Source organism: Monodelphis domestica, chromosome 1 (assembly GCF_027887165.1).
Source record: "Monodelphis domestica isolate mMonDom1 chromosome 1, mMonDom1.pri, whole genome shotgun sequence".
Lineage (NCBI taxonomy): Eukaryota > Metazoa > Chordata > Mammalia > Didelphimorphia > Didelphidae > Monodelphis > Monodelphis domestica.
The window spans coordinates 257,543,001-257,567,236 of record NC_077227.1 but is presented as its reverse complement, the minus strand read 5'-3'; the positions used below and the strand labels follow the sequence as shown (position 1 = coordinate 257,567,236).

Here is a 24,236-nt window from a genome sequence, read left to right as displayed (position 1 = left end):
TGTTTGCCTCAGTTTCCTCATTTGGAAAATGAACTGAAGAAGGAAATGGCATACCACCCCTATATTTTTCCCAAGAAGCCCCCAAAAAGGGTCATGAAGAGTCAGACATGACTGAACAACAAGATTTACAATGTAAGTATGTAATTTACTTGATTTGATCTTCTGAACCACTTTAGGAAATAAGTACTACAAGTATTATTATCTCCATTTTACTGATGAGGAACCCAAGGCTCATAGGCCATACAGCTAATAAATGTCAGAAGTAAAATTTTAACCTGGTCTATCATGACTCTAATGCTCTTTCTGGAATTGGAATGGCCATTGGAAATCATCAGATCAAAATAATAATCAACATTTATATGAGGGGCAACTAGGTGACTCAGAGAGCAAGGTCTGGAGATGGGAAGTCCTGGGTTCAAATCTGATCTCAGATACTTCCCTAGCTGTGTGACCCTGGACAAGTCACTTAACCCCAACTGCCTAGTCCTTCCCACTCTTTTGCCATGGAACTAATACTTAGTATTGATTCTAATATGGAAGGTAAAGATTGGAGAAAAAAATTATATGACACTTTTAGGTTTGTAAAGTAATTACCTCACAACAACCCTGCAAGACAGTCAGTGCAAGTATTATTCCCATTTCAAAAATAAGGAAACAGAGGCTTTGAGAAGTTAAAAGATTTGGTCATTGTTTCATTGCTTGTAAATGCCTTAAAGATTTGAATCCAGATGTTTTGACTTCTAACCAGGTTTTTCTTATCTGAAGAATCACAGACCCTCTGAGTTAGAGGGAACCTCAAATCTGAACAAGAATTCTATTTGCAACATTCTCCTCTGCTTAAAGACTTCCCCATGATCTCCCAAGGCAGCCCAGTGCACCTTTGGACAGTTCTGTTTTTCTTTATTCTGAACCTAAATTTGTCTTTAAAATTTTCCCTTCTTTGTCTGAGGACTACTCAAGTTGAATAAGCCTAATCTTTCTTTCCTGTGAATGTCCTGTAAGCCCTTCATTTGTCAGACTCCAAACAGGTTGGTGGTCCACCATCACAAGGCTAATTAGCAACTGGGTTGGGTCCTGGCATCTGGTTCTCTTCCAGTTAGGGCCATGCCCTTTGCACTGAGCTGTTTTAATGCCTGCTGTTCTTTTGCTAGCTATTTAATCATAGCTATTAAATAACCAGCATTTGTATAGTGCTTTCAGGTTTGGAAAGTATAAATATTATTTCAGTTTATCTTCACAGCAGCTCTGGGAGGTGTGTCCTATTAATTAACCTTAAATTCATTTTATAGATAAGGAAACTAAGTAGGAGTAGTGACTTGCTCAGGGTCACACAATTAGTAAGCTCTTGAGGATGGATTTGAACTCAGGTCTTCTTAACTCCAAATAGAGTGCTCTATTCACTATGCCACCTGGCTGCCTCTATTTCCCCCCCAAACAAAGCAGAATATTTGACTCCAAGTCATGATTTTAAAAGCAATGTTCTTTCAAGACATCCTTTCTCTACCACTCTGGGTTGTCTTCTTGTAAAAGATTAGAAACAAACGGAAAATGCATCTGACTATATTCCTTCCCTCTCTCCCACACACAGAATATAGTCTTTTTGAGGGCAGAGACTGTTTTACCTTTTGTTTTTGAATTTTCAGAACTTGGCACAAAGGGAAAGAACATGAATCATGTAACCATAATATTCTAAATTAATTAAACTTAATTAAAAAAAAAAACTTAGCACAAGTTCTCACCCTTGGCATTTATTATTAAAATACTTATTGGATTGGACTGGTCTGGATGAGTCCATAAGTTAGGAAACCTGGATTCTTCAAGCCCCAACGTTGTCCCTTTTTAAGCAGAATACTTCCCCTGACCTGCAATTCCCCTCCATGGCCCTTATTTGTCTTTTCTGTAAAATGAGGGGGAGTGGGATGCTTCTGCTTCTCTATACATACTTATTAACAGGTTGTTTCTTTAAATGAGTTTTTAGGATTTTTTTAGCATCGCCATAATTTCTCATTAGCATTTCCTCCCCCTCACAGAAGGTTATCCTATATTTTTAAAATCCCCTTCAGTGGGGAGAGGGGAGGAAATGGGAGAAAAATATAATTTTCAATTTGTAAAGAAAAAAATTAATTAAAAAAAGTAATTTAGTCAGTAGTGGTACTCAACGGGCAGCTATGCCAATCTACGCAACGAATCCAACTCAATCTATTTACACACTACCCCGTCAGGCCCCGCCCCTTCTCATACAGACGCCCCGCCCACAGGTCTCCATGACAACGTCGAGACTGTCTCCTGGAATTAGACCCTTGTAGGGAAAACCAATGATGCTTCCTTCCTCCCTTGGCTTTTCTTCCTCACCTGGCTGCCTAGTTCTCCGCATTCTCCGGCTGCAGATCTCCCCACGGTCATCTTTCTCTACGAGGCTGCAGCGGCAACAGAGACAAGAGCACTGCTCACCTAGGCGGTTGCGCCAGAGTCTGGCCCTACCCCCTCCGCTTGATATGAAAACCCATTGGCCAAGACCCGCAGAACCAATTCCCTTCTCTGTCTGACTAGTTACCCTAGTATCATCTAATGAACATTACAAGAACTGCCTTTTGATTGGCTGAGAAGAAGCTACACTACTCCTTTTTCCTCTCTTCTTTCTATTGCAGATGCTGACAAGCTAAGTTTAGCGATTGGTGGGTGGCGCCCCGGAAGCATTCTGGGACGCTGGACTGGGAGTGGCCAGTTGCTGTAGCCCCAGCAATGGCTGCCTGTGTCCGGTTTACCCGTGTTCTAGCTGTCCCCGGAACGACTCTGGGAGGCCCGCGGCTACCGGGCCTGAGACGGCTAAGCTGCTCGGTAGGACCGGGCCAGGCCGTCTATGATGTGGTGGTGGCCGGTGGGGGCATGGTAGGGACTGCCATGGCCTGTGCCTTAGGTAAGAGACCCCCCGGGTGGGGGATAAGGGCAGCCCAAGTCGAGGAGAGCTTGAGCCCAGGGAATCGGGAAAGGATCCCATAATGCCTTTCATTTGTGTACTCAGAGAAACAGTTTTTGAAGCATTTTTTAATTTTTAAAATGTTTTTATTTGAGCCTCGCAATTAACCCAGCGAGGCAGGTAGAGCAACAATTATTACTCCCATTTTACAGATTAGAAAACCGAGGCCCAGCAAACTGCCCGGGCTCATGAGTATCAGAGTCAGCATTAGAATTCATGCCCGTTGCTTCTTTAGCCCCATTTTGCAGATAAGGATATCAAGGTTTAGAGAGGTGAAATGTGATTTGCCCAAGGGATTTAATGTTTCTTGAGAAGAGACTCAAACCCAGCTTTTGAAACTCCCAATCTCTTTTCTTCCCACAGCATCACACTGCCCCTACTGTGTGCATTGCAGAGTAACATTCTTGCATTTCCTGGAAATACATTCTTTTTCAGAGAATCATAAAACTCATTTATTTAGAGCTGGAACATGTTGTAGTGGTCGTTGATTGGTTAGTGTTTTTTTATTCTCTTTTACAAATTAGGAAATTCAGGAAGTTACTTATTTGTGTTCACACATTAAGTTCAATGTCAAAGTTGCAGTTTGAACACAGGACCTCTGATTTAAACTTCAGCATGCTTTCCACTATACCATTATAGGTTTCCAATCAGTCCGTAAACATTTATTAGGAGCCTGCAATGTGTTAAGAGCTGGAGATACAGAAGGAGGTAAAAGATAGTCCTTGTCTGCAAGGAGCTTGCAGTTTAATGAGGGAAATAACTTGCAAACAAATATGTACAAACAAGCAACATACAGGACCAGTTGGAAGTAATTAACAGAGGGAAGGCACTGGAATTAAGAGGGGTTGAGATAAGCTTCCTGTAAAAGATGGGATTTTAGTTGGGATTTAGAGGAAGAGAAGAGCATTCCAGGTGTGGGAGACAACCAGAGAAAATGCCCGGATCCTCATGGAACAGCCAAAAAGCCAGTTTCAATGGATAGTAGTGAACATATTGGGGAGTAAGGTGTGAGAAGACTGGAAAGGTATTTGAGGGTTAGGTTATAAAGGGCTTTGAATGCCAAACAATACATTCTGTATTTGATCTTGAAGGCAACAGGGAGCCATTAGAAGTTACTGAATAGAAGGAGTGACAGTTGGACCAAAATCTCTTTAAGAGAATGGAGAATGGGATTGATGAGATAAAGAGATTTAAGACCCACAGAGCTCCCGGCAGGCTGTTATACTAATCCAGAAGATGGGAAAGGAGATGAGGGCCTCCACCAGAGAGGTGGCAGGGTCAGTGGAGAGAAAGAATTGTATTGGAGAGAAGGGCGTGTATTCAAGAGATGTTGCAGTGATGAAATGGACAAACCTTGGCAACAGATTGGAGAGTGAGAGATAGTGAGGAGTCCAAGATGATTCCTAAAGGATTGGGAGGATGAGTTTTGCCCTCTGCCCTAATAGAGAAGGTAGGATTCAGGGAGGGTTGGGGGGGGGGGGGAATAATGAATTCTGTAGTGGACATAATGAATTTAAGATGTCTCCTGGCTGTCCAATTTGAGATATCTGAAAAGTTCTAGGTGCATATTTAGAGGTCAGTGAAGAGATTAGGGCTGGAAAGGTAGATGTGAGAATCATCAGAATAGAGATGGTAATTAAATCCAGGGGAGTAGATGAGATCATCATATGAAATATCATAGAAGAAAAGGCCCAGAAGAGGACCCTAAGGGATACCTCAGCCCTACATAGTCTTAAGTACTCCTATTTGCTTTTATCCAAAGTACTTATAAGTTACATTCAGCTGGAATTTAAAAACTTCTACTAAGAAGCTCCAATCAATTTGAAATTATTCCATTTTTTAATACTCTTTAGTACCAGTATACCACCTGGTACATAGTAGGTGCTTAACAAATATATATTGATTTAAAGGTGAGCTGGTAAATGTTTCAGTAACATTATTGTTACACATTTTTACAGTCACAAATAAAAATGCTTTGCTTAACTTTCTCTCTTAGGTCTGACTCGGGATTTATAGCAAGTTTTGAGGAAACAAGTTGAAATCCCCAGTAGTAAAATTGGAGGAAGTTACCAGAGGAGAGTTTGCAAAAGATGTCCACTGAAACAGTGAAAACAGCTCTGTCGAACCTGTGGGTCATAGGATTACGTGTTATTTATTTATTTATGTTATTTTTAAAACATTTCTCTTCAGTCTTAGAATCATCACTATATTTGGTTCCAAGGCAGAAGAGTGGTAAGAGCTAGGCAATGGGAGTTTAGTGACTAGCTCAGGGACCCATGGTTAGGAAGTATCTGAATTAGATTTGAACTCAGTACCTCCTGCCTCCAGGCCTGGCTCTCAATCCATTGAGCCACCTAGCTACCCACAGGATCACTTAGATCTGGAAGGAACCTTTAAGATTATCTAATCCAACCCCTAGAGTTTTTTAAATTCAGAGATATCTTCTTTTCCCAATTACATGTAACAATAATTTTTAACATGTTTTCCAAAATTATGCAATCCAAACTTGTCTCCATTCCTCCCTTCCCTTCCCCACTTGGAGATGGTAAGCAATTCGATCTCTGCAAAACACACTTCCATATTGATCATTCCAACCCTTGTATTTTATGCACAAAGGAACTTTTGAATCCCAGGGAGGGGAATTAGATTGCCCATATTTATTGCATGGGCAGTAAGTAACAGAATAGTGATTTTTAAAAAAACCCTTACCTTCCATCTTAGAATCAATATTGCATATTGGTTCTAAGGCAGAAGAGCAGTATGGGCTAGGCAATGGGGGTTAAGTGACTTGCCCAGGGTCACACAGCTAGGAAGTATCTGAGGTTAGATTTGAACCTAGGACCTCCTGTCTCTAGGCGTGGCTTTCAATCCACTGAGTCATCTAGCTACCCCTTGAATAATGATTTAAAGCAAGTTTTTTTTTTGTTTGTTTGTTTTGTTTTTTCCAAGTCTAATGCTTTTGTTCAACCACACTATTTGGTGCTGTTCACTGGGTCATTGTTCTCCAAACTTTTTCATCATGTGATCCTTGAAAGATGATGGGGTAGGTGTTCCCCCCCCCAAAAAAAATCACTTTAAAAGAAAAAAATGTGCCTTGTAGACTTCTTTACTATTTAACAGGTATTCAGAATTCCATAGTTCAGATTTCCTCTGGATGACAATATATTTTAAAGACCTGAACTTTAATTCCTTCACCTTTCACCACCAATTTTTAGTTATACAAAATGGCCTTTCATAAATATCTTGTCATTTAAAAAATTTTCCTTCAAACCCTCTTTAATTTTGCTCAAATTAATACTTCCTGTCCAATAAGAGACTCATGATTCTTCTAGAGATCTTTTTAATGCCTAACTTAATAACAGTTTCTATCTTTGACACTGATGCTTTAGATTAATATAGTACAGTGATGGTGAACCTATGGTATGTGTGCCAAAGATGGCACACAGAGTGCTCTCTGTGGGCCCACAGCCATCCTCCCTCACTAGAGTTTGTTATTAGAAAAGCAGAGAGACTTGGGCAGAGCTCTACCCTCCTCCTCTCTACCATGTGATTTTGGGAAAGCTGGGGAAAAGGCCTCTTTCTGTGCCTATTTCCTATATCTAAAGTGAAGAAATTAGGGGTAGCTGGGTGGCTCAGTGGATTGAGAGCCAGGTCTAGACATGGGAGGTCCTGTGTTCAAATTTGACCTCAGATATTGCCTAGCTGTGTGACCCTGGGCAAGTCACTTAACTCCCATTTCCTGGCCCTTACTGCTCTTCTGCCTTGAAACCAATACATAGTATTAATTCTAAGATTTAAGATAAGGTTTTTTTAAAAAAATGAATAAAGTAGACTAGATAATCTCCAACATAGCCTCTGGCTCTTTTGTATGTGGGACACAGCATATGCTTGAGAACACCTGAGTTTGAATAATGACCTTGCCACTTGCTACCTGTGCAAATCACTGAACCTCTGTGGGGTTCCATTTCCTCATCTGTAAAATGAGATTAGATAAAAATGATTTCCAGGATCCCTTCCAGCTCTAACTCAGTGATCATTGTTACTCTTTTTTATTATCTCTACATTTCTATAACACTAATCACCTTGTTATAGATGGATTTCACATTCTACTAATGAATTTCAGATTCCTTTGGGAAAAGGGCATACAATAAATTTAACAAACATTTATTATGCATCTAATCAATCAGCAAGCAGTTATAAAGTGGTTACTATGTGGAAGGCATTCCCTGTGCTGGGGATATGAAGAAACACATTCTCTACCATCAGAGAGTTTACTATTCTAATGAGAGAGATGTGTGCATTAAAAAGGTTTGTGTGTGTGTGTATATACATACATACACATAAGGTATACCCAGAGTAGCTAAAAGATAACTTTAGAGGAGAAGGGATTAGTAGATGGCACTGGAAAGGAGTCCTGCAGGCAGTGATTTTGGAGCTGAGTCTTTTTTTTTTTTTTTAAATATATTTTATTTGATCATTTCCAAGCATTATTCATTAAAGATCATTTTGTTTTCCTCCCCCCCACCCCCATAGCCGACGCGTAAGTCCACTGGGCATTAGATGTTTTCTTGATTTGAACCCATTGCTTTGTTGATAGTATTTGCATTAGAGTGTTCATTTAGAGTCTATCCTCTGTCATGTCCCCTCAACCTCTGTATTCAGGCAGTTGCTTTTTCTCGGTGTTTCCACTCCCATAGTTTATCCTTTGCTTATGAATGGTGTTTTTTTCTCCTGGATCCCTGCAAGTTGTTCAGGGACATTACACCGCCACTAATGGAGAAGTCCATTACGTTCGATTATACCACAGTGTATTAGTCTCTGTGTACAATATTCTCCTGGTTCTGCTCCTCTCGCTCTGCATCACTTCCTGGAGGTTGTTCCAGTCTCCATGGAACTCCTCCACTTTATTATTCCTTTTAGCACAATAGTATTCCATCACCAACAGATACCACAGTTTGTTCAGCCATTCCCCAATTGATAGGCATCCCCTCATTTTCCAGTTTTTGGCCACCACAAAGAGCGCAGCTATGAATATTTTTGTACAAGTCTTTGTGTCCATTATCTCTTTGGGGTACAGACCCAGCAGTGCTATGGCTGGGTCAAAGGGTAGATATTCTTTTGTCGCCCTTTGGGCATAGTTCCAAATTGCCCTCCAGAATGGTTGGATCAGTTCACAACTCCACCAGCAATGAATTAGTGTCCCTACTTTGCCACATCCCCTCCAGCATTCATTACTTTCCTTTGCTGTTATGTTAGCCAATCTGCTAGGTGTGAGGTGATACCTCAGAGTTGTTTTGATTTGCATCTCTCTGATTATAAGAGATTTAGAACACTTCTTCATGTGCTTGTTAATAGTTTTGATTATCTGAGAACTGCCTATCCATGTCCCTTGCCCATTTATCAATTGGAGAATGGCTTGATTTTTTGTACAATTGATTTAGCTCATTATAAATATGAGTAATTAAACCTTTGTCAGAGGTTTCTATGAAGATTTTTTCCCAATTTGTTGTTTCCCTTCTGATTTTAGTTATATTGGTTTTGTTTGTACAAAAGCTTTTTAGTTTGATGTAGTCAAAATTATTTATTTTACATTTTGTGATTCTTTCTATATCTTGCTTGGTTTTAAAGCCTTTCCCCTCCCAAAGGTCTGACATGTATACTATTCTGTGTTTACCCAATTTACTTATGGTTTCCTTCTTTATGTTTAAGTCACCCATTTTGAATTTATCTTGGTGTAGGGTGTGAGGTGTTGATCTATTCCTAGTCTCTCCCACACTGTCTTCCAATTTTCCCAGCAGTTTTTATCGAATAGTGGATTTTTGTCCCAAAAGCTGGGATCTTTGGGTTTATCGTATACTGTCTTGCTGAGGTCGCTTTCCCCCAGTCTATTCCACTGATCTTCCTTTCTGTTTCTTAGCCAGTACCAAATTGTTTTGATGACTGCTGCTTTGTAATATAGTTTTAGGTCAGGGACTGCAAGGCCCCCATCATATGTGTTTTTTTTTCATTATTTCCCTGGATATCCTTGATCTTTTGTTCTTCCAAATGAACTTTGTTATGGTTTTTTCTAAATCAGTGAAGAAGTATTTTGGAGCTGAGTCTTGAAGGAAGCCAGGGATTCTAAGTGGTAAGAGGTTAGAAGGAAGAGCCTATCAGCGATGGCAAGGCAGCCAGCACAAAGACACAGAGGAGATGGAGCATGGAACTTGTGTGCAGAATATAGCAAGTATGCCCATGTGGCTGGAACGTGGAGTATGTGCAAGGGAGTAATCTATAAGGAGACTGAACAGTGAGGTACTGAGTTATGAAGAGCTTTAAATGCCAGACCATTTTTGTTCAATCGTGTCCAATTCTTTATTGGGGTTTCTTTGGCAAAGATACTGGAGTGGTTTGCCATTTCCTTCTCCAGCTCATTTTGTAGATGAGGAAACTGAGACAAACGAGGTTAAATGACTTGCCCAGAATCATAGAGCTAGTAAGTATCTGAGCCCATATTTGAATCTAGTTCCTCCCAACTTCAAGCCTAGTCCTCTATTCATTGGGCCACTTACCTGCCTCTCCTATAGAGAATATATGTTATAGGAAATAAGGAGCCACTGTAGTTTATTGACTGAGTGTATAACTATTTGAATGGTCTGATCAGTTTCTGCAAATCACTTTGATAGTTGGAAAGACCGTGGATTAAAATAGGATGAGACTTTAGCCTTGGAGATCGATGAGAAGGATATTATGGAATGAGTAAAAATGAGTTGAAGATGATCCTGAGGTCTAGTGCTGGTGCTAGAGTATGGAAAACTAGAGTTCAAATTCAGATGCAAGCTGTGTAACTCGGAGCAAGTCACTTAACTTCTGTTTGTCTCTGTTTCCTCTTCTGTAAAATGGTGATACCAGAGTTGTGAGGATCAAATGAGATAATAATTGTAAAGTACCTAGCACAAGGCTTGGCCCATAGCACTATGTAAATATTAGCTATTAATGTTTCTATGTTGAAGTGTTTCTCCCACTATTTTAGACATAGCATTTGGGCTTGAAATATATTGGCAGAACTCTCAAATTTTGGCTTGCAGAATTACCCTGAGATAAAGGAGTGTTGGGGAAAATTTGAAGCAAAGTACAGAAAATGCTGCTGCTATTCATTAAGGAAATTGCCATACTTAAATATTTTTTGTTATATTCATCATATTTGTATTTACTGTACATCTTGTGACACTATTCAGTGTGTACTGTATGCAAAGTGCTTAGTATTTTAGAGGAAAATATAGCTAGCGCTGAAATTTTTTAGTTGAACTCCTATTCACATTGTTTCAAGCATAGTTTGGGAAATGCTTGTAACAAGTGGTTGCTTTTACTCTGACACATAATGTCTTTATCTTCCAATATCCTTTGGGAATAAGGTAACAGGTCAGTAGATAATAGGATGAGAGAGGTTGTAAAGAATGGAGCCTGGAGATAGGCTGTCTTAAGCCTTGTTTACCAGAGAATGTCCTCTTTATAGATAGGTATCAACCCTATGGAAACATTAAAAGACATTCCTCTCAGGACATGAGTGTGCTTATGGAAAGGTGCCTCTTAGTGGCTTCACAATGTTACTTTGAGGCTTTTTGGTCAGACTTGTGATTTCATCAATGTTGAGTACTCCTAGCTTGAAAACTTCTCCCAAAATATATGCTTATTATTTTAAACCCTTATTTTCTGTCTCAGTAACAACTGTGAGGACAAGGATGAGAGACTTGCCCAGGGTCACACATCTTGGAAGTGTTGGAGTATAGATTTTAAACCCAATTCCAGGCCTGGCGCTTTATCCACTGCACCATTTAGCTGCCCCTAATGCATTCCTTTCTTACCTCACCTTATATACATCTTCCAAGATTAACAAGTTTGCATTTTTCTTTAATGTGCTTTTCACATACCTTGATCCCTTACAGTCTTGATTTGTTCTCTCTCCTTTTCTCAGATTTCAGCTCTTATTTCCTCTATAACCGATCCTTGAATCAAATAGGGAATATTACTTATTTACTTCATTCTTAAATACAAAAGGGTTGTATGTGCTGCAGATTCTCAGAGGACATGCAATAGTATCTGGTATCTCAAATGTATTCCACTTGCTAGATGGAATTTCCTATTGTTTACTTCTTTGAAGACAGAAAAAAGCAATTTGTTGACTTGGACAGTTCATTACAGTTTGTGGGAAGGGTGGTTGATGAGTTGAAATGTAAGTGCCCATTGCAGCCTGGGATAGTGCAGGGGTATTACTTTTATACACCATTACATCATGAAGGACTCCTGCTTAGAAATAATGGTTTTTGTCTAGTCCTAAAGAAAAATAATTGTTCTTAATATAACTACATGAAATAAAATGTTGGCTTTTTTCAGGACACAATGTTCACTTTCGTGACAAGAAAATCCTGTTACTAGAAGCAGGTTCAAACAAAATTTTGGAGAAGTTGCCAGAAACTTACAGCAACAGAGTCAGCTCTATTTCCCCTGGCTCAGCGACTCTCCTCAGCAGTGAGTACAGATGGTATTTGTGCTTTAACCTGGTGACTGCAACCTTGCACGACCCTGGCGCTGAGTTGGGATCATCAGATAGGTTTTATTGCTTCTTTAAGACATTTAGCTCATTCTGAATGGGAAGTACTAAAAGTTTATGAACTAATTATGATGCCAGTGTCATTAGCAAAATCCTACCCCAACACCTTGTTTCACAGTTCCTTTCTGAGGACTAGGTGGTCACATATACCATTTTGTGTGTGTGTGTGTGAGAGAGAGAAAGAGAGAGAGCGCACGCGCGCAGAGGATCCAAGAATATGTAGAGATACAAAACAGTAGGCATTCCCTCACTGCACAATACAAACAGCCCAACAGTTCTTTCATAGATCCTCCATAGAGGTTCTATCCAGTGCCTTAGGGGCCTGTCTCTAAATCTTTTTACATTTTGCGGGTACCAGTACAACACTTGGGAGTCCATTTGTCCTTCTCACTACCTAGTTGGCCCAGCTTTCTGAGCATACATTTTTGGAATTATGATGATTGTATGCCAGTGATTATACATCACTCAAAATGTGGTATATATAGCCTACCTGTGTGTTTCTGATGACCTTTGGGTCATAAGTAAATTTGGTTGTTTGTGGGACCAAGAATTTTCATTATTAATGTCAAGCAGGGCATAAAAAGAGAGATATTTGCTTGATAAAGGTGTTTATCATTGTGGAGGGTAATTTCTATAAGGTCCAAATGGAGGAGGGATTTCTTGGAGATGATGATTTACTCCAGATTCTCCTGTTTGGGGATGAAGGTCTCCTCAGTAATACTGGTGAATACTCAAAAGGTGTTAAAGTAACCAAATAGTGAGAAAAATCAAATGAATAAAGAATGCCTGTTGTTCAGACTCTGAAATGTATGTAAGACTGTCACACACACACAGAGAATGCTAACAAATTATATACTTCATGCCACAAAGGAAACAGTCAATAAACATTCAGTAAGCCTCCACTGTGGGTTAGGCACCATGCTAAGGAACACAAACAAAATGGCCTTTGCCCAGAGAGTTTCTAGTTTGAAGGAGTAGTGGAGAGGTGAACAAAAGTTTTTTTTCTTCTTCCTCAGTGCTTTTGTTTATTCCATAAAATACCAGGCAGGTGGTCTAGTTTCAAAAGATTTGTTTTTATATTTTTCAGAGGTTGGAGATGTAGGGAGGGACATTGATTAAAAAACATTCCATCTAGTTGTTAGTTCAAGAAAGGATGAGGGGAAGCTAGGTGGCTCAGTAGATAGAGAGCCAGGCCTGGAGCCAAAAGGTCCTGATTCTAAGACAGAAAGGGTTTTTTTGTTTGTTTGTTTGTTTGTTTTAAATAAACCCTTACCTTCTGTCTTGGTTCCAAGGCAGAACAGTGGTAAGGGCTAGGCAAAGGGGGTCAAGTGACTTGCCAAGGGTCACACAACTGGGAAGTATCTGAGGCCAGATTTGAACCCAAGACTGCCTGTCTCTTGGCCTGACTCTCAATCCACTGAGCTACCCAGCTGCCCTCTGTTTTTTGTTTTTTAAAGAAAGAAAGGAAGGAAGGAAGGATGGATGGATGGATGGATGGATGGATGGATGGATGGATGGAAGGATGGAAGAAAAAGGGCAAAAAATGCCTTTGGGTAATAGGAAGGGAAAGGGGGCAGACTAGAAGAAAGAGACCTGGTCATTGATTTAACATCTCAGTTCTTCACATCCTCCTTTCTTTTCTAGGTTTTGGTGCCTGGGATCACATCTGCAACATGAGATACAAACCTTTTCGTCGGATGCAGGTGCCTCAGTCACTGCCTCCGTGAGCTGGCTATATGTCTTTCATGGTGTTAGTATATGGAAGAAAGAATGGAATATAAACTAGTTTTGATTCCTTCCTTGATTACATAAATGCTAGCTATAAATTATAGCTATGTTAATAGTAATAATCACTGCTTTAAGATTTACAAAGATTTACACACATTGTTTCACCTAATCCTTACAGCAAAACTGGAAAGCAGGTACTATAGATGAGATCCTTATTTTTCTGATGAGGAAACTGAGACAGAGGCAATATGACTTGCCAGTGTACATATAGCTTAGAAAGTGCTAGAAGTAGAATCTGAATACAACCCCAAGTCTAGAACTTTTCTATTTAGATTAAATCTTACAAAGGAGAGCTTTCCCAATGGAATTCCCAGTTCATTATGTATTTCCTAACTAAGGAAAGACTTGAGAAATATCATGTCTGGATAAGTTTCTGTGGAACTAAGGCAAGGTCTAGACTTAACCATTTCAGCTTAGAGAGCAAAACTTAATTTTTATTGGCAGCATTTTCTCCATGTTACTACCTCTTGATAAATGTTTTCCAATTACTTTTCTAGGTCTGGGATGCCTGCTCAGAAGCTCTAATAACATTTGATAAAGATGATTTAGATGATATGGGATATATTGTGGAGAATAATGTCATTATGTCTGCTCTCACCAAACAATTAGATGCTGTCCCTGGTAAGGAGCTACCTTCTTTAATATTTTCATAGGTCTTTTGGAAGGTGAACTGACTTTTATTGTCTTAACACCTAGTGGAAAAAGTTCTGTTGACAGATTTTACCTTTTGCATATTTCCAGTTGAGGGTCTCTTAGTTAGCTCAAGCTTAACATACTTAAAATAGACCTCATCATCTTCCCCCACAACCCTCCTGCTCCTCGACTTTCCTTTTACTGTTGAGAGTACCATCACCCTTCCAGTCACCCAGGCTCGCAAGCTAGGAATCCTCTGACTTTACCCTGTACCCTGTATTCAGTCTGTTGTCAGCTCCTCACAGCATCTCTTGTATATATCCCTTCATTCCCCTCACACAATTGCCATTTTTGTATAGACCCGCAGCCTCTCATGCCTAGACTTCTGCAGTCACCTTCTGTGCATGTGTTTCCCATACTCAATTATTTCCTTTGTTTCTTTGGTGATGCTTACCACCATGGATTCAAGTGTTTCTATTCTGCCAGTTATTTCTGCCTCACTTTCACAATTCTTATTTCTCTTTTTAAACTATTCAGAGAACATTCTACTGTGGTTCCATGCTCTCTGTCTAAAGCCAGAGGGGCCTCTGCCTTAACAGGCATTGATTCACTTTACTTTGCCCTGCAATATTTACTTGTAGATGTCTGAATTAAAAAAAAATAAACAAACAAAAAAACCCTTTGCCTTCTGTCTTAGAATTGTCCTTAATTATCGATTCCAAGACAGAAAGGTGGTAAGGGCTAGGCATTTGGGGTTAAGTGACTTACCGAGGGTCACACACATTTGAATCCAGGTCTTCCTGAGTCTAGGCCTAGCACTCTCTCCACTGTGCCACTAGCTGCCCCAATGTCTGAATTCATTTAGCTGATCTGGAGACCACATTTTCTTCTGCCATTAAAATTTTTTTTTGTTTTGCTCAAGGGGACTGAGATCTCTGGTGATTTCACTCTCTTTTCCTCATATTGCTATCTCAGTGCCCTCCCACAATGGGTAGTTGTCCTTTCATTAGACTCCTTTTCTCCTACAAGTAACTCCTTGGACAGACCTGGCACTGTGGATGCTAGACTCCTTTCTTTGGTGTGGTAGGATATAGTATATATAGCATAGTTGCACATGGCCAACTCCTGGCCCCTGTTTGTTCTCTACCTTAGTTTCTTGGCTGAGTTATGTGGCAGCATAGGGCATGGTCAAGCTACTGGTCTGTCCAAAGTGATCATCTCCTTTTGTTTTTCCCTGGCTCTGGGCTGATAGAGGTTATAGGTTTGCATAGCCCTACCAGTGTGGTCAATCTACTTATTCAATGAGTTTGAATCTTCTTTTTTTTTTCTTTTTAAACCTTTACTTTCTGCCTTAGGAACAACTCTTAAGATATAAGGGGAGGGGGCAGCTGGGTAGCTCAGTGGATTGGGAGTCAGGCCTAGAGATGGGAGGTCCTAGGTTAAAATCTGGCCTCAGATACTTCCCAGCTGTGTGACCCTGGGAAAATCACTTGACCCCCATTGCCTAGCCCTTACCTTCTGCCTTGGAACCAATAAACAATATTGATTCCAAGATGGAAGGTAAGGGTTAAAAAAAAAAGATATCAGAGGAAGAGCTAGGTAATCGGGGTCACGGATCTAGGAAATATCTGAGGCAAGAATTGAACTCTCTATCTACTGTGCTACCTAGCTGCCCCTATCTTGTGTTATTAATTAATTGATGTTTTTAAGCTCTTACTTTCCATCTTAGAATCAGTACTGTGCATTGGTTCCAAGGCAGAAGAGCAATAAGGGCTAGGCAATGGGGGTTAAGTGACTCATCTAGGGTCACACAGCTAGAATGTGCCTGAGGCCATATTCAAATAACTAGGATCTTCCATCTCTGGACCTGGCTTTCAATTCCCTGAACCATCTAGTTGTCTCTTGTCTTTTGTTTTAATATCTAAATATATACCTACCCTTTCCCCTACCTATAGAGGCATTTCTTATAACAAAGAATAAAACAAAAAAAATACTAGTTCAGCAACACTGAGAGTGACCATATAGAGAGGGTCCAACAGTCATAGTATTTATTCCACCTCTGCAAAGAAGGAAGGATAGGAGGCAGGAAGGTGTATTTTGTTTCTCCAGGGCCAGTCTTGGTCCTCATCACTTGCAGGGGTTTTGTTTCTGTCTTTTCTCATTTACATTATTTGAACCATTGTTTTCCTAGTTCTCTAAGCAAATGCTTTCTAACTAGATCTTATTATAGATGCACTCCATTGCTGCCCAAGAGCCCATCATTCCTATATTTTAAACTAGAGCCCTAACTTTAAAAACAAAATAAAACAAAGCAAACTATCTGTTACCAAGTACAGCACAATTAAAAATAAATTCCATTGACATAAATGTGTAACAGAAACAGCATAAAATAAAAAGGTCAAAAAAAGAAATCATGTCCATATGTACAACTGGAGCATTGCAGAGGATGCCACATTCAAGCTGAGAGCCTGAACTGGGTCTGTAGCAGACTTTTAATTAAGATCATCACCATTTAATTAACTCATATCTTAAAGTCTTCAATTATATCTTCTTTTGAGACTGACACTTACATGCCACATGCCCAGACCACCATGGATCTGTAAATACCCAACATGAAAGTGTTTCCTGAGGGAGATTTTATATAAGATTCACATTGAACAGACCATAGAAAGTTTGCAAAGTTAAAATTTGATACCTATGTTGTTGTCTAGAGCAGAAGAGTCAGATGTGTTGCCTACACTATTGAGTGTGGCCCAAGCCAAATTAAAATGTGGTTCTATCATGTGTTGATGAATTAAGAAAAAATATATACATATATACACACATGCATCCATATGTATATAGAACATACACATGTGTTTGTATAAAATAAGCATGCTTTGTTTTCTAAGTCAATATGTAACTTGCAGGGATCCTTATGTATAGTCTAGTGGCCCTATTTCTGTTTGACCTTGACCCCACTAATTTAGAGCATTTACATATAAAATGTGTGCGATCCCCCTGAATAGGGAACGTAATAGTGCCTGTTGGATGGGACTGTTACGTTCAGGCCTCTGCCACCACTTCTTCTCTTCAGTTCTCTCTGTTTTAGCCACCTCAGCTATCTCCAAAGTTGTATAGTGCTACTGGATACTTTTGGGGGCTGTGCTATTTTAATTTCCAACTTATTGCCATATACATAATGGAGGGGTTTTTTGTATCTTTTCTAAACATGGTGAATTCAGATTCTCTTTTGATTATCTTTTTATCCATTGTTAGTTTGATTCAGTACTTCTGCATTTCTAAAGTATTCCCTGATTTTGTTTTCTGTTACCTCTAAATAATGACCAAATAGCCTTTATAGGGTCAATCATAGATCAATATAACATGTCTTTTCTAAAAACCTCATCAGCATTGTTCTTAAAAACCCCCACATCTCTCACTTTTCTTAGTAGGATCTATCTTTACTTTGTAATCAAGTCACTTCACCAAACTGGATGAAAATGTCTTTTTCCAAGTCCTTTTACTTGTGCTCTAAGGAAAGTTTTTGAATTTACTACTTAGAAACATTTTTTTATTTTTTCTTGTGCTTACCTCATTAATGGTGGCATTCATCCGTTTTTCAGCCTATTGTTTTTTTATCCATTCCTTTGTCTGGTATTCCCAAATGCAGGTAGCTTTGTGGCCTTGTAAAGGTTAAAATTAATGGTTGAATGATGATTATATGAAATTATGTGGTTGCCAGTATTTATTATATTTTGGGTCAGAAATTTATTTACAAATATTTAAAAATAGAGAGGAAACAACAAAGAAGAGAAATGTGAGGGGGATAGAGAAGTTATCTATCCTATCAATTTAAATGTTTTGCTCTGAGTCTGCTTAATCCAGGCAGAGATTAATTAGCTCTCAACCAGGAAGGCTAGTAGTGAGTAACCACGCAGCCTCCTCCAAGATGGAAACTAATCTCTCCAGAAGCTAGGAAAGAGGTCAACCTTTTACTCACCCAATGAAGTAATCCAAGAGTCAGAGTCCAAATAGAAGCTGAGCTCCAAGCCTACGATCCAAGCCATAGTCTCCACCAAAGCTCCCTTGAAGACGTAGACTATCTCCAGAAGACAATCTCTTCAGACTATCTTCTCAAAGACAGTCTGCTCTGAAGGAGTGTGGGGCTTGCTTTTTATGGTGACTTCTCGTCCCCTCCCCTCTTCACAGGGGCCAATCACAGTTTCCAAATTGTCTAGCATTGCCCAGGGGGCATTGTCTGTGGGATCAATTTCTCACCTTTTGAAGGTTAAGTTCTCATCAAAAAGATTCACAGATTCCCAGCTGATTGAATTTCTAAGTGTGTGAATTCTCTAAGTACCTTGCTAGCTTCTCACTTAGTATTAATACTAAGTAGGGTGTTTAATCTTTTGTTGATTCAGATTCAAAAGTAGACATGGGAGAGTTAATCCTGTCTTCAGTCTAGTGAAGTACTAAGTAGAGGTACTTAAGTTAGTGTTAACTCAGGATAGGCAATAGAGTAAAGAATTCTCTTTCACAGCCTTCTTTGGTGATAGCTGTGTCCATCTGCTTCTGTTCCTTGGTCTTATTGGATCTGGTAGTACAGGCTGTGGCAGAGAAGTTTCTGGCTTCCTCTGGCACTAGAAAACTTGTCTGTTTAAGACTCCATCATGTGGCACAGACACTAGCCTCTTGCTTCAGTCCTTTTAGGTGGTGGTGTTGGTCATTAGCACTGTCCTTTCTCCCTGTTCTTGGCCCTTTGTGTTGCTGAGCTATCATTTCCCAGCTCTCATGCATATGTCTTTCCTGGTCCATAGTTTCAGTGCCTTAAGTATTATTAATGCCCCTTCATTTCATTTTTTCCTGCTCATAGCTAGGAGTTAAAGATCATGACAGCTATCTTGGGACATTAGTTTTAGTTTTGGTTTTCTTTTGCTTTTTCCTCCACAAAACATCTTTGATCCCACTCAGATTGTTGTGAAGGTCATTTTCCTTTCAAATTACTTTGTGTTTATTTTTCTGAGTATATTATCTATTTCCATTGCCAAACATAAACCCCTTGAGGGCAGTAAGTCTTTCATTTCAGCCTTTGTATATCTAGTACCTCATATCGAGATGTTTAACATGTTCATTGAGTTGAATTGCCTTTGTGTGCTTCTCTGTTAGTACTTTTTATTTCTCTTTTTTCTCTCTCAGATCAGGTGGAGGTTCTTTACAGAAGCAAAGTCATTAGCTATACCTGGCCTGGTCCATTCTTCAACACAGATACCAATCCATGGGTTCAAATTACTTTAGCTGATGGCCACCAGCTTCAGACAAAGTTGTTGGTAATTAAAGCTTTGTTCTTCTTCAGAATTTGTACTTGTCCTCACCTTTTCCTGTGGTTTTGGTTGTAAGCTGCTTACTGTGGATTAAATTGGTTGCCAAAGATTATAATTGAAGAGGCAATGTCAGAAGGCTGGGAAATTTGTGCTACCCCAGCTCCACAAGGAAGTAAATTGGTTACAGGAGTTGGAAGTAAGTCAGGGACTGGAGTTTGAGGGGCTTTAAAAGCCAAATAAAGGACTTTATATTTGATCCAGGAGGTGGCAGGGAGCCTCTGGAATTGAATGAATGAAAGAAAGGGTAACAAAGATCAAGTCTTAGACTTCTAAGAGCAATTTATGAAAACCTAATGTACAGCCTTAAAATAGAGTGTGGACTTAATACCCAGAAGCACCCCTCCTTCATCTATAAGATTTGTGACAAAAATTAATATTAATAGAATGAATAGTTCTAATGGAATGGTAGACCCAAGAGCCATATTTTTGCTATCAAAATGCTTCTGCAAGAGCTTTGATGGCTAAAGAAAATATGAAAAGCTTCCTCAGCCTCCTGAAGGACAATGTAATAACAACTAATAAAAAAAAATCTTCCCCCTTTAAAAAAAGATCAGGTGGATTGGAATAGGGGAGGCAGGAAGCTAATCTTCCGGCCATTGCAATAGTCTGGGCATGAGGTGATAAGGGCCTGCTCTGGAGTAGTAACAGGATCAGAGAAGAGAAAGGGGCATATATGGAGTGATGCTAGGAAGACAAATGATGAAATTAGGAAATGATTGGATGGAGGGAAAGAGGGAGTGAGCAGTCTGATAGGAAACCTTGGTTGGGAGCCTGGGGCACTGGGAGTATGGTGTTGCCCTTGAGAGTAATAGAGAAGGTAGGAAGAGTGAAGGGGTTGGGGTGGTAAAGATAATGAGTACAATTTGACTTTAAGATGTATATGAGACATTCAGTTTGAAACATCCCTTAAAGCAGTCAGAGAGAATAGGTTAAGGCTGTGAAAATCATGTGCATAGAGATGAGAGTTGAATCATTCAGAGCTGATTAAATCAAGAAAAATAATATAGAGGGAGAAAAGAGGACCAGGGTTAGCTATTGTGACCTCTTCCCGAACTATTTTTATATATTCAATTAAAAAAAAAAACACCTTACCTTGTGTCTTAGAATCTTAGTATTGATCCCAAAGCAGAAAAGTGTAAGGGCTAAACAATTGAGGGAGAGGGGGAAATGACTTGTCCAGAGTCACACAGCCCAGGACCTCCTATTTCCAGTTCTGGTGCTCTATCCACTGAGCCACCTAGCTGCTCCCCACAACTGCTTTTAAATTGCTTTGGGAACTGCTTTTACCTGAAGGTATTTGAATATATCTGTATTAAATGGACCCTTTGATGGAACCCCCTTGAAAAGAATTCAGTTGGCTCCTGTTCTCATGCAGATTGGTGCAGATGGTCAAAACTCAGGGGTGCGGCATGCTGCTGGAATCCAGAATGTGTGCTGGCCCTATGATCAGTCAGCTGTTGTGGCTACTCTGCACTTAAGTGAGGTAAAGTTTCTGAGCTGCTATCTGGGAACTGCTCCCACTTAAGCAATATTATAGGTATTTCTTACGGGGTTTTCTACTTCCTCTTACAGCCCACTGACAATAATGTGGCATGGCAGAGGTTTCTTCCTTCTGGGCCCATTGCCTTACTGCCGGTAAGAGTCCTCATTTCTTCAGTGTCTTTCAAAATTTTGCCTCCTTCTGCCTTGGTTATGGTTCTCCTTTTCCTCACACCTGACCTCAGCCTTTTTTCTAAATCTTTAAGAAATGAACAAGAGAGAATACTTTTTTCCCCCTTTTCCTGTCTGTCTGTCTTTATTCTCCCTTCACTCTCAGCTTATGCTTGGGAACCCCAGCCATCAGTCTGTTGATCGATTTGTTCCTAGGCTTTTATGTTGACTCTTGTTGCATTTGAATCAGCTCTCAGATACTTTGAGCTCCTTGGTGTGGTCCACATCCCATGAGCATGCAGCAGAACTGGTCAGCATGGAGGAGGAAAATTTTCTGGATGCCATTAATTCTGCCTTTGTGAGTATTTCTGATGTGGTTATAGTGACACATGGTAATGAGGTAAATTTTGGTCATGAGAAAAGGAGGATCCATAGTTCCCGGTTTTTCCTATCTGTGCTAGTGTAATATAGGGAACAGCATTTGTGAGAGTCAAGAAACTGAGTTCTTGTCAGAACTTTGCAGCCTTCTAGGGCTGTGACTTTGGACAAGTCATTTTTACTACTCCTCAGGACTTTAGTTTTTGAATCTGGGCAGTAGACTTAATTGGATCCTAGTGGCTTCTGAGGATCCTTCCAACTTGGATGTTTTTGCCTCTGTGCTTGGTGGAGAGGCAGAAATGGAAACTCCAGACAACTTCCCTATTGCAGATTTGCATCAGCTTAGCACTCCTAGTGCTTTGGATCTGGTTGGTTTAAATCTGTGAAGAGTTCAGCACTACTCTATTTGGACTTAACTCCCATTGCCCAGCCCTTGCCTCTCTTACCCTTGGAACCAATACTCAGTATCAATTCTAAGATAGAAGGTAAAGGTTTAAAAAAAAAAAGGCTAGGCGATCTTAGTTTTGAACATTAATATATGTTACCTGAGTACCTGAGTCAGAGGCTGAACCACCCTAACGTATCACAAGGGGCTGATCTGACACTCCTTATCATTTAGGGGTTAGGGGAATTGGAGGGCATGCTAGCCATGAGAGGGTGGGTTTCATGGCTTCTGAGATTCTAGACTTACCTTATTCCACTAATGAATTCAAACTGATTTACAGTGAAGGGCCTTATAGATGAGTACAGAGAAGTTGGGATAGATTTCTGGTTTCAGGTTGCTTTTTTAATACCCTTACTTTCTATCTTAGTCGTGTTTTAAGACAGAAGGGCTAGACAATGGAGGTTAAGTGACTTCTCCAGGTTCACACAGCTAGAAAGTATCTGAAGTCACATTTGAACCCAGTTCCTTCCTGATGCCAAATCTAGTGATCTGCTGTGCCACTAAGTGGTCCCAAGTTGGATGGATCTCAGGATAATCTCTAAGGTGACTTGCTCATTCTTTTGGAAGTTATTCTTGGTCTGGACATAGGATCCTTTCATTATATTTATTTTATCTTGGGATAAGGACCAGTTTGGGCATGTTTTAAGCAGTATTGGCCCCTGTGCCTAGCTCTGGTAGAGTGGCTCTGACAGATTCTCATGGGGTTTTTAATCCCTTGATACTCGCTGACAAGATTCCAATCTGTTTTGCTTTTGCTGCTGTTCAGTGGAGCGATGCCAGTCACACAGACTTTGTCGACTCTGCCGGATCCGTGCTGCAGTACGCTTTTACACTCTTGCAGCCCACTAAGTCCTCAGCCCGACAGCTGCCCCCAAGTGTCGCCAAAGTGGACCCACAAAGCCGAGCACTGTTCCCTCTCGGGATGGGGCATGCCGTGGAGTATGTCCGACCCCGAGTAGCACTCATTGGGTAAGGACAGAGAGAGAGGACCACAGCTTTGTCTCTGGCTGAACAGGAGGCCAGACCTGCTTTCTGCTTTCTATCTAGGGATGCAGCACACAGAGTCCATCCCCTAGCAGGACAGGGAGTCAACATGGGATTTGGGGATATTTCCAGCTTGCTCCGTCACCTCAGCACAGCGGCATTTAATGGGAAGGATCTAGGTGAGCATTCAGAGTGGCCTCTCTGGTGTGTCCACATAGGGCAGAAGGTCAGCCCACCTGGGTAAATTTGAGTTTGCCATGGGACGGTACAGAGTGTTGCGGTCGCCTCTTTTCCCCTGTAGGTTCCATGAGCCACCTTACAGAGTATGAGACAGAGAGGCAGCGCCACAACGTCTCTCTCATTGCTGCCACAGACTTGTTAAAGAGGCTTTACTCCACCACTATTGCTCCTCTGGTGCTGCTAAGGATGTGGGGCCTGCAGGCAACAAATGCTGTTTCTCCACTCAAAGTAAGCCCCGCTCCCATATGGGCCTTGAGGCCTTAAGCTCAGGAGGGGAGAAGATAAGGGATAAGGGGGACCCAGGCTGGCCCGGGAGTCTGAGGCTACACATCCTCTCATGAGAGTCATTTAACTGACCTGGACCTGTGTTCCCATCCACACATAAACTGGCCAAGGAGATGCCACCTTGTTAATGGGAGTGAGTCAGGAGGGATGAATTGTCTCCCTTCCTTCTGTTCAGTCTTGTATGGATCTGACAAAAGATCACCTAAACCTTAGGGGAGAATTATAATGTTAGTTAGCATATCTATAGTTCTGGAAGGTTGAGAATCACTTCACAAACATTAATCTCATATTCTCTTCTCATTGACCTTGGGGAGTTGGTGCTGTTATGATCCCCATTTTATAGGTAAGGAAACCAAGGCAGATACTGGTTAAGTGGTTTGCCCAAGGTCACAGAGCTAGGAAGTGTCTGTGGCCCCATTTGAACTCCAGTTTTCTTCTCTCCGATTCAATACCTAGCTACTGCTTAGGGGAGAGGAAGCCATTGTAGACTGAAGTGGCTAGAAAGCCTCTGCATTTCTCTGGCCCCATATACATCTCTAAATAAATAAGTCCCAGAAGGATGAATTGGGAAAAAAGTCCAAATCAGCCTTTTGATCCACTTCCCCTAATGTTGTTACATCATAGATTTGGGTTTAAAATCGGTTCATCACCAGTGTTACCTTTAGCTCCTTCAGAGGACCTTTTTTTGTTTGTTTTTTTCCAAACCAGGAACAGATTATGGCCTTTGCAAGCAAATGAATGACCTACTTCCTGGTCATTGTTTTGAGGAATAGGGGAGGCATAGACCAGATAGACTGCATCAATCAAATAAATTATTTTCAAAATTTAATAAACTTGCCTTTTACTAGAATTTTAGTTGGTCTTTTTTTTTTCTTTGATGACAACTTTAAGTGCATGGAATGT

At 40.4% G+C, this 24,236-nt stretch overlaps 2 protein-coding genes across 3 annotated transcripts in view; one reads left to right on the top strand and one right to left on the bottom strand.

Moving 5' to 3' along the window:
* FAM161B (FAM161 centrosomal protein B) overlaps positions 1 to 2,686 on the bottom strand; it is a 29,339-nt gene extending 26,653 nt beyond the window's left edge. The window contains exon 1 of the mRNA XM_001375464.4: positions 2,353 to 2,686. Within this exon, the coding sequence (XP_001375501.1) occupies positions 2,353 to 2,403 (51 nt within the window). The 5' untranslated portion in view covers positions 2,404 to 2,686. The remainder of the gene's footprint in view (positions 1 to 2,352) is intronic.
* A 56-nt stretch (positions 2,687 to 2,742) lies between these two features.
* Positions 2,743 to 24,183, top strand: COQ6 (coenzyme Q6, monooxygenase). 2 transcript variants are annotated; one of them, XM_001375446.4, is made up of 12 exons: positions 2,743 to 2,917; positions 11,351 to 11,485; positions 13,212 to 13,270; positions 13,853 to 13,976; positions 19,167 to 19,297; positions 20,727 to 20,834; positions 20,924 to 20,986; positions 21,252 to 21,359; positions 22,591 to 22,793; positions 22,872 to 22,987; positions 23,110 to 23,276; positions 24,042 to 24,183. In XM_001375446.4, the coding sequence occupies exons 1-12, from the start codon at positions 2,743 to 2,745 to the stop codon at positions 24,069 to 24,071; spliced, it is 1,419 nt and encodes a 472-aa protein (XP_001375483.1). In that variant the 3' UTR covers positions 24,072 to 24,183. The 2 variants fall into 2 exon arrangements, with proteins under 2 accessions (XP_001375483.1, XP_056666666.1); XM_056810688.1 differs by having other exon boundaries at positions 23,110 to 24,183.
* Positions 24,184 to 24,236: the final 53 nt, after the last annotated feature.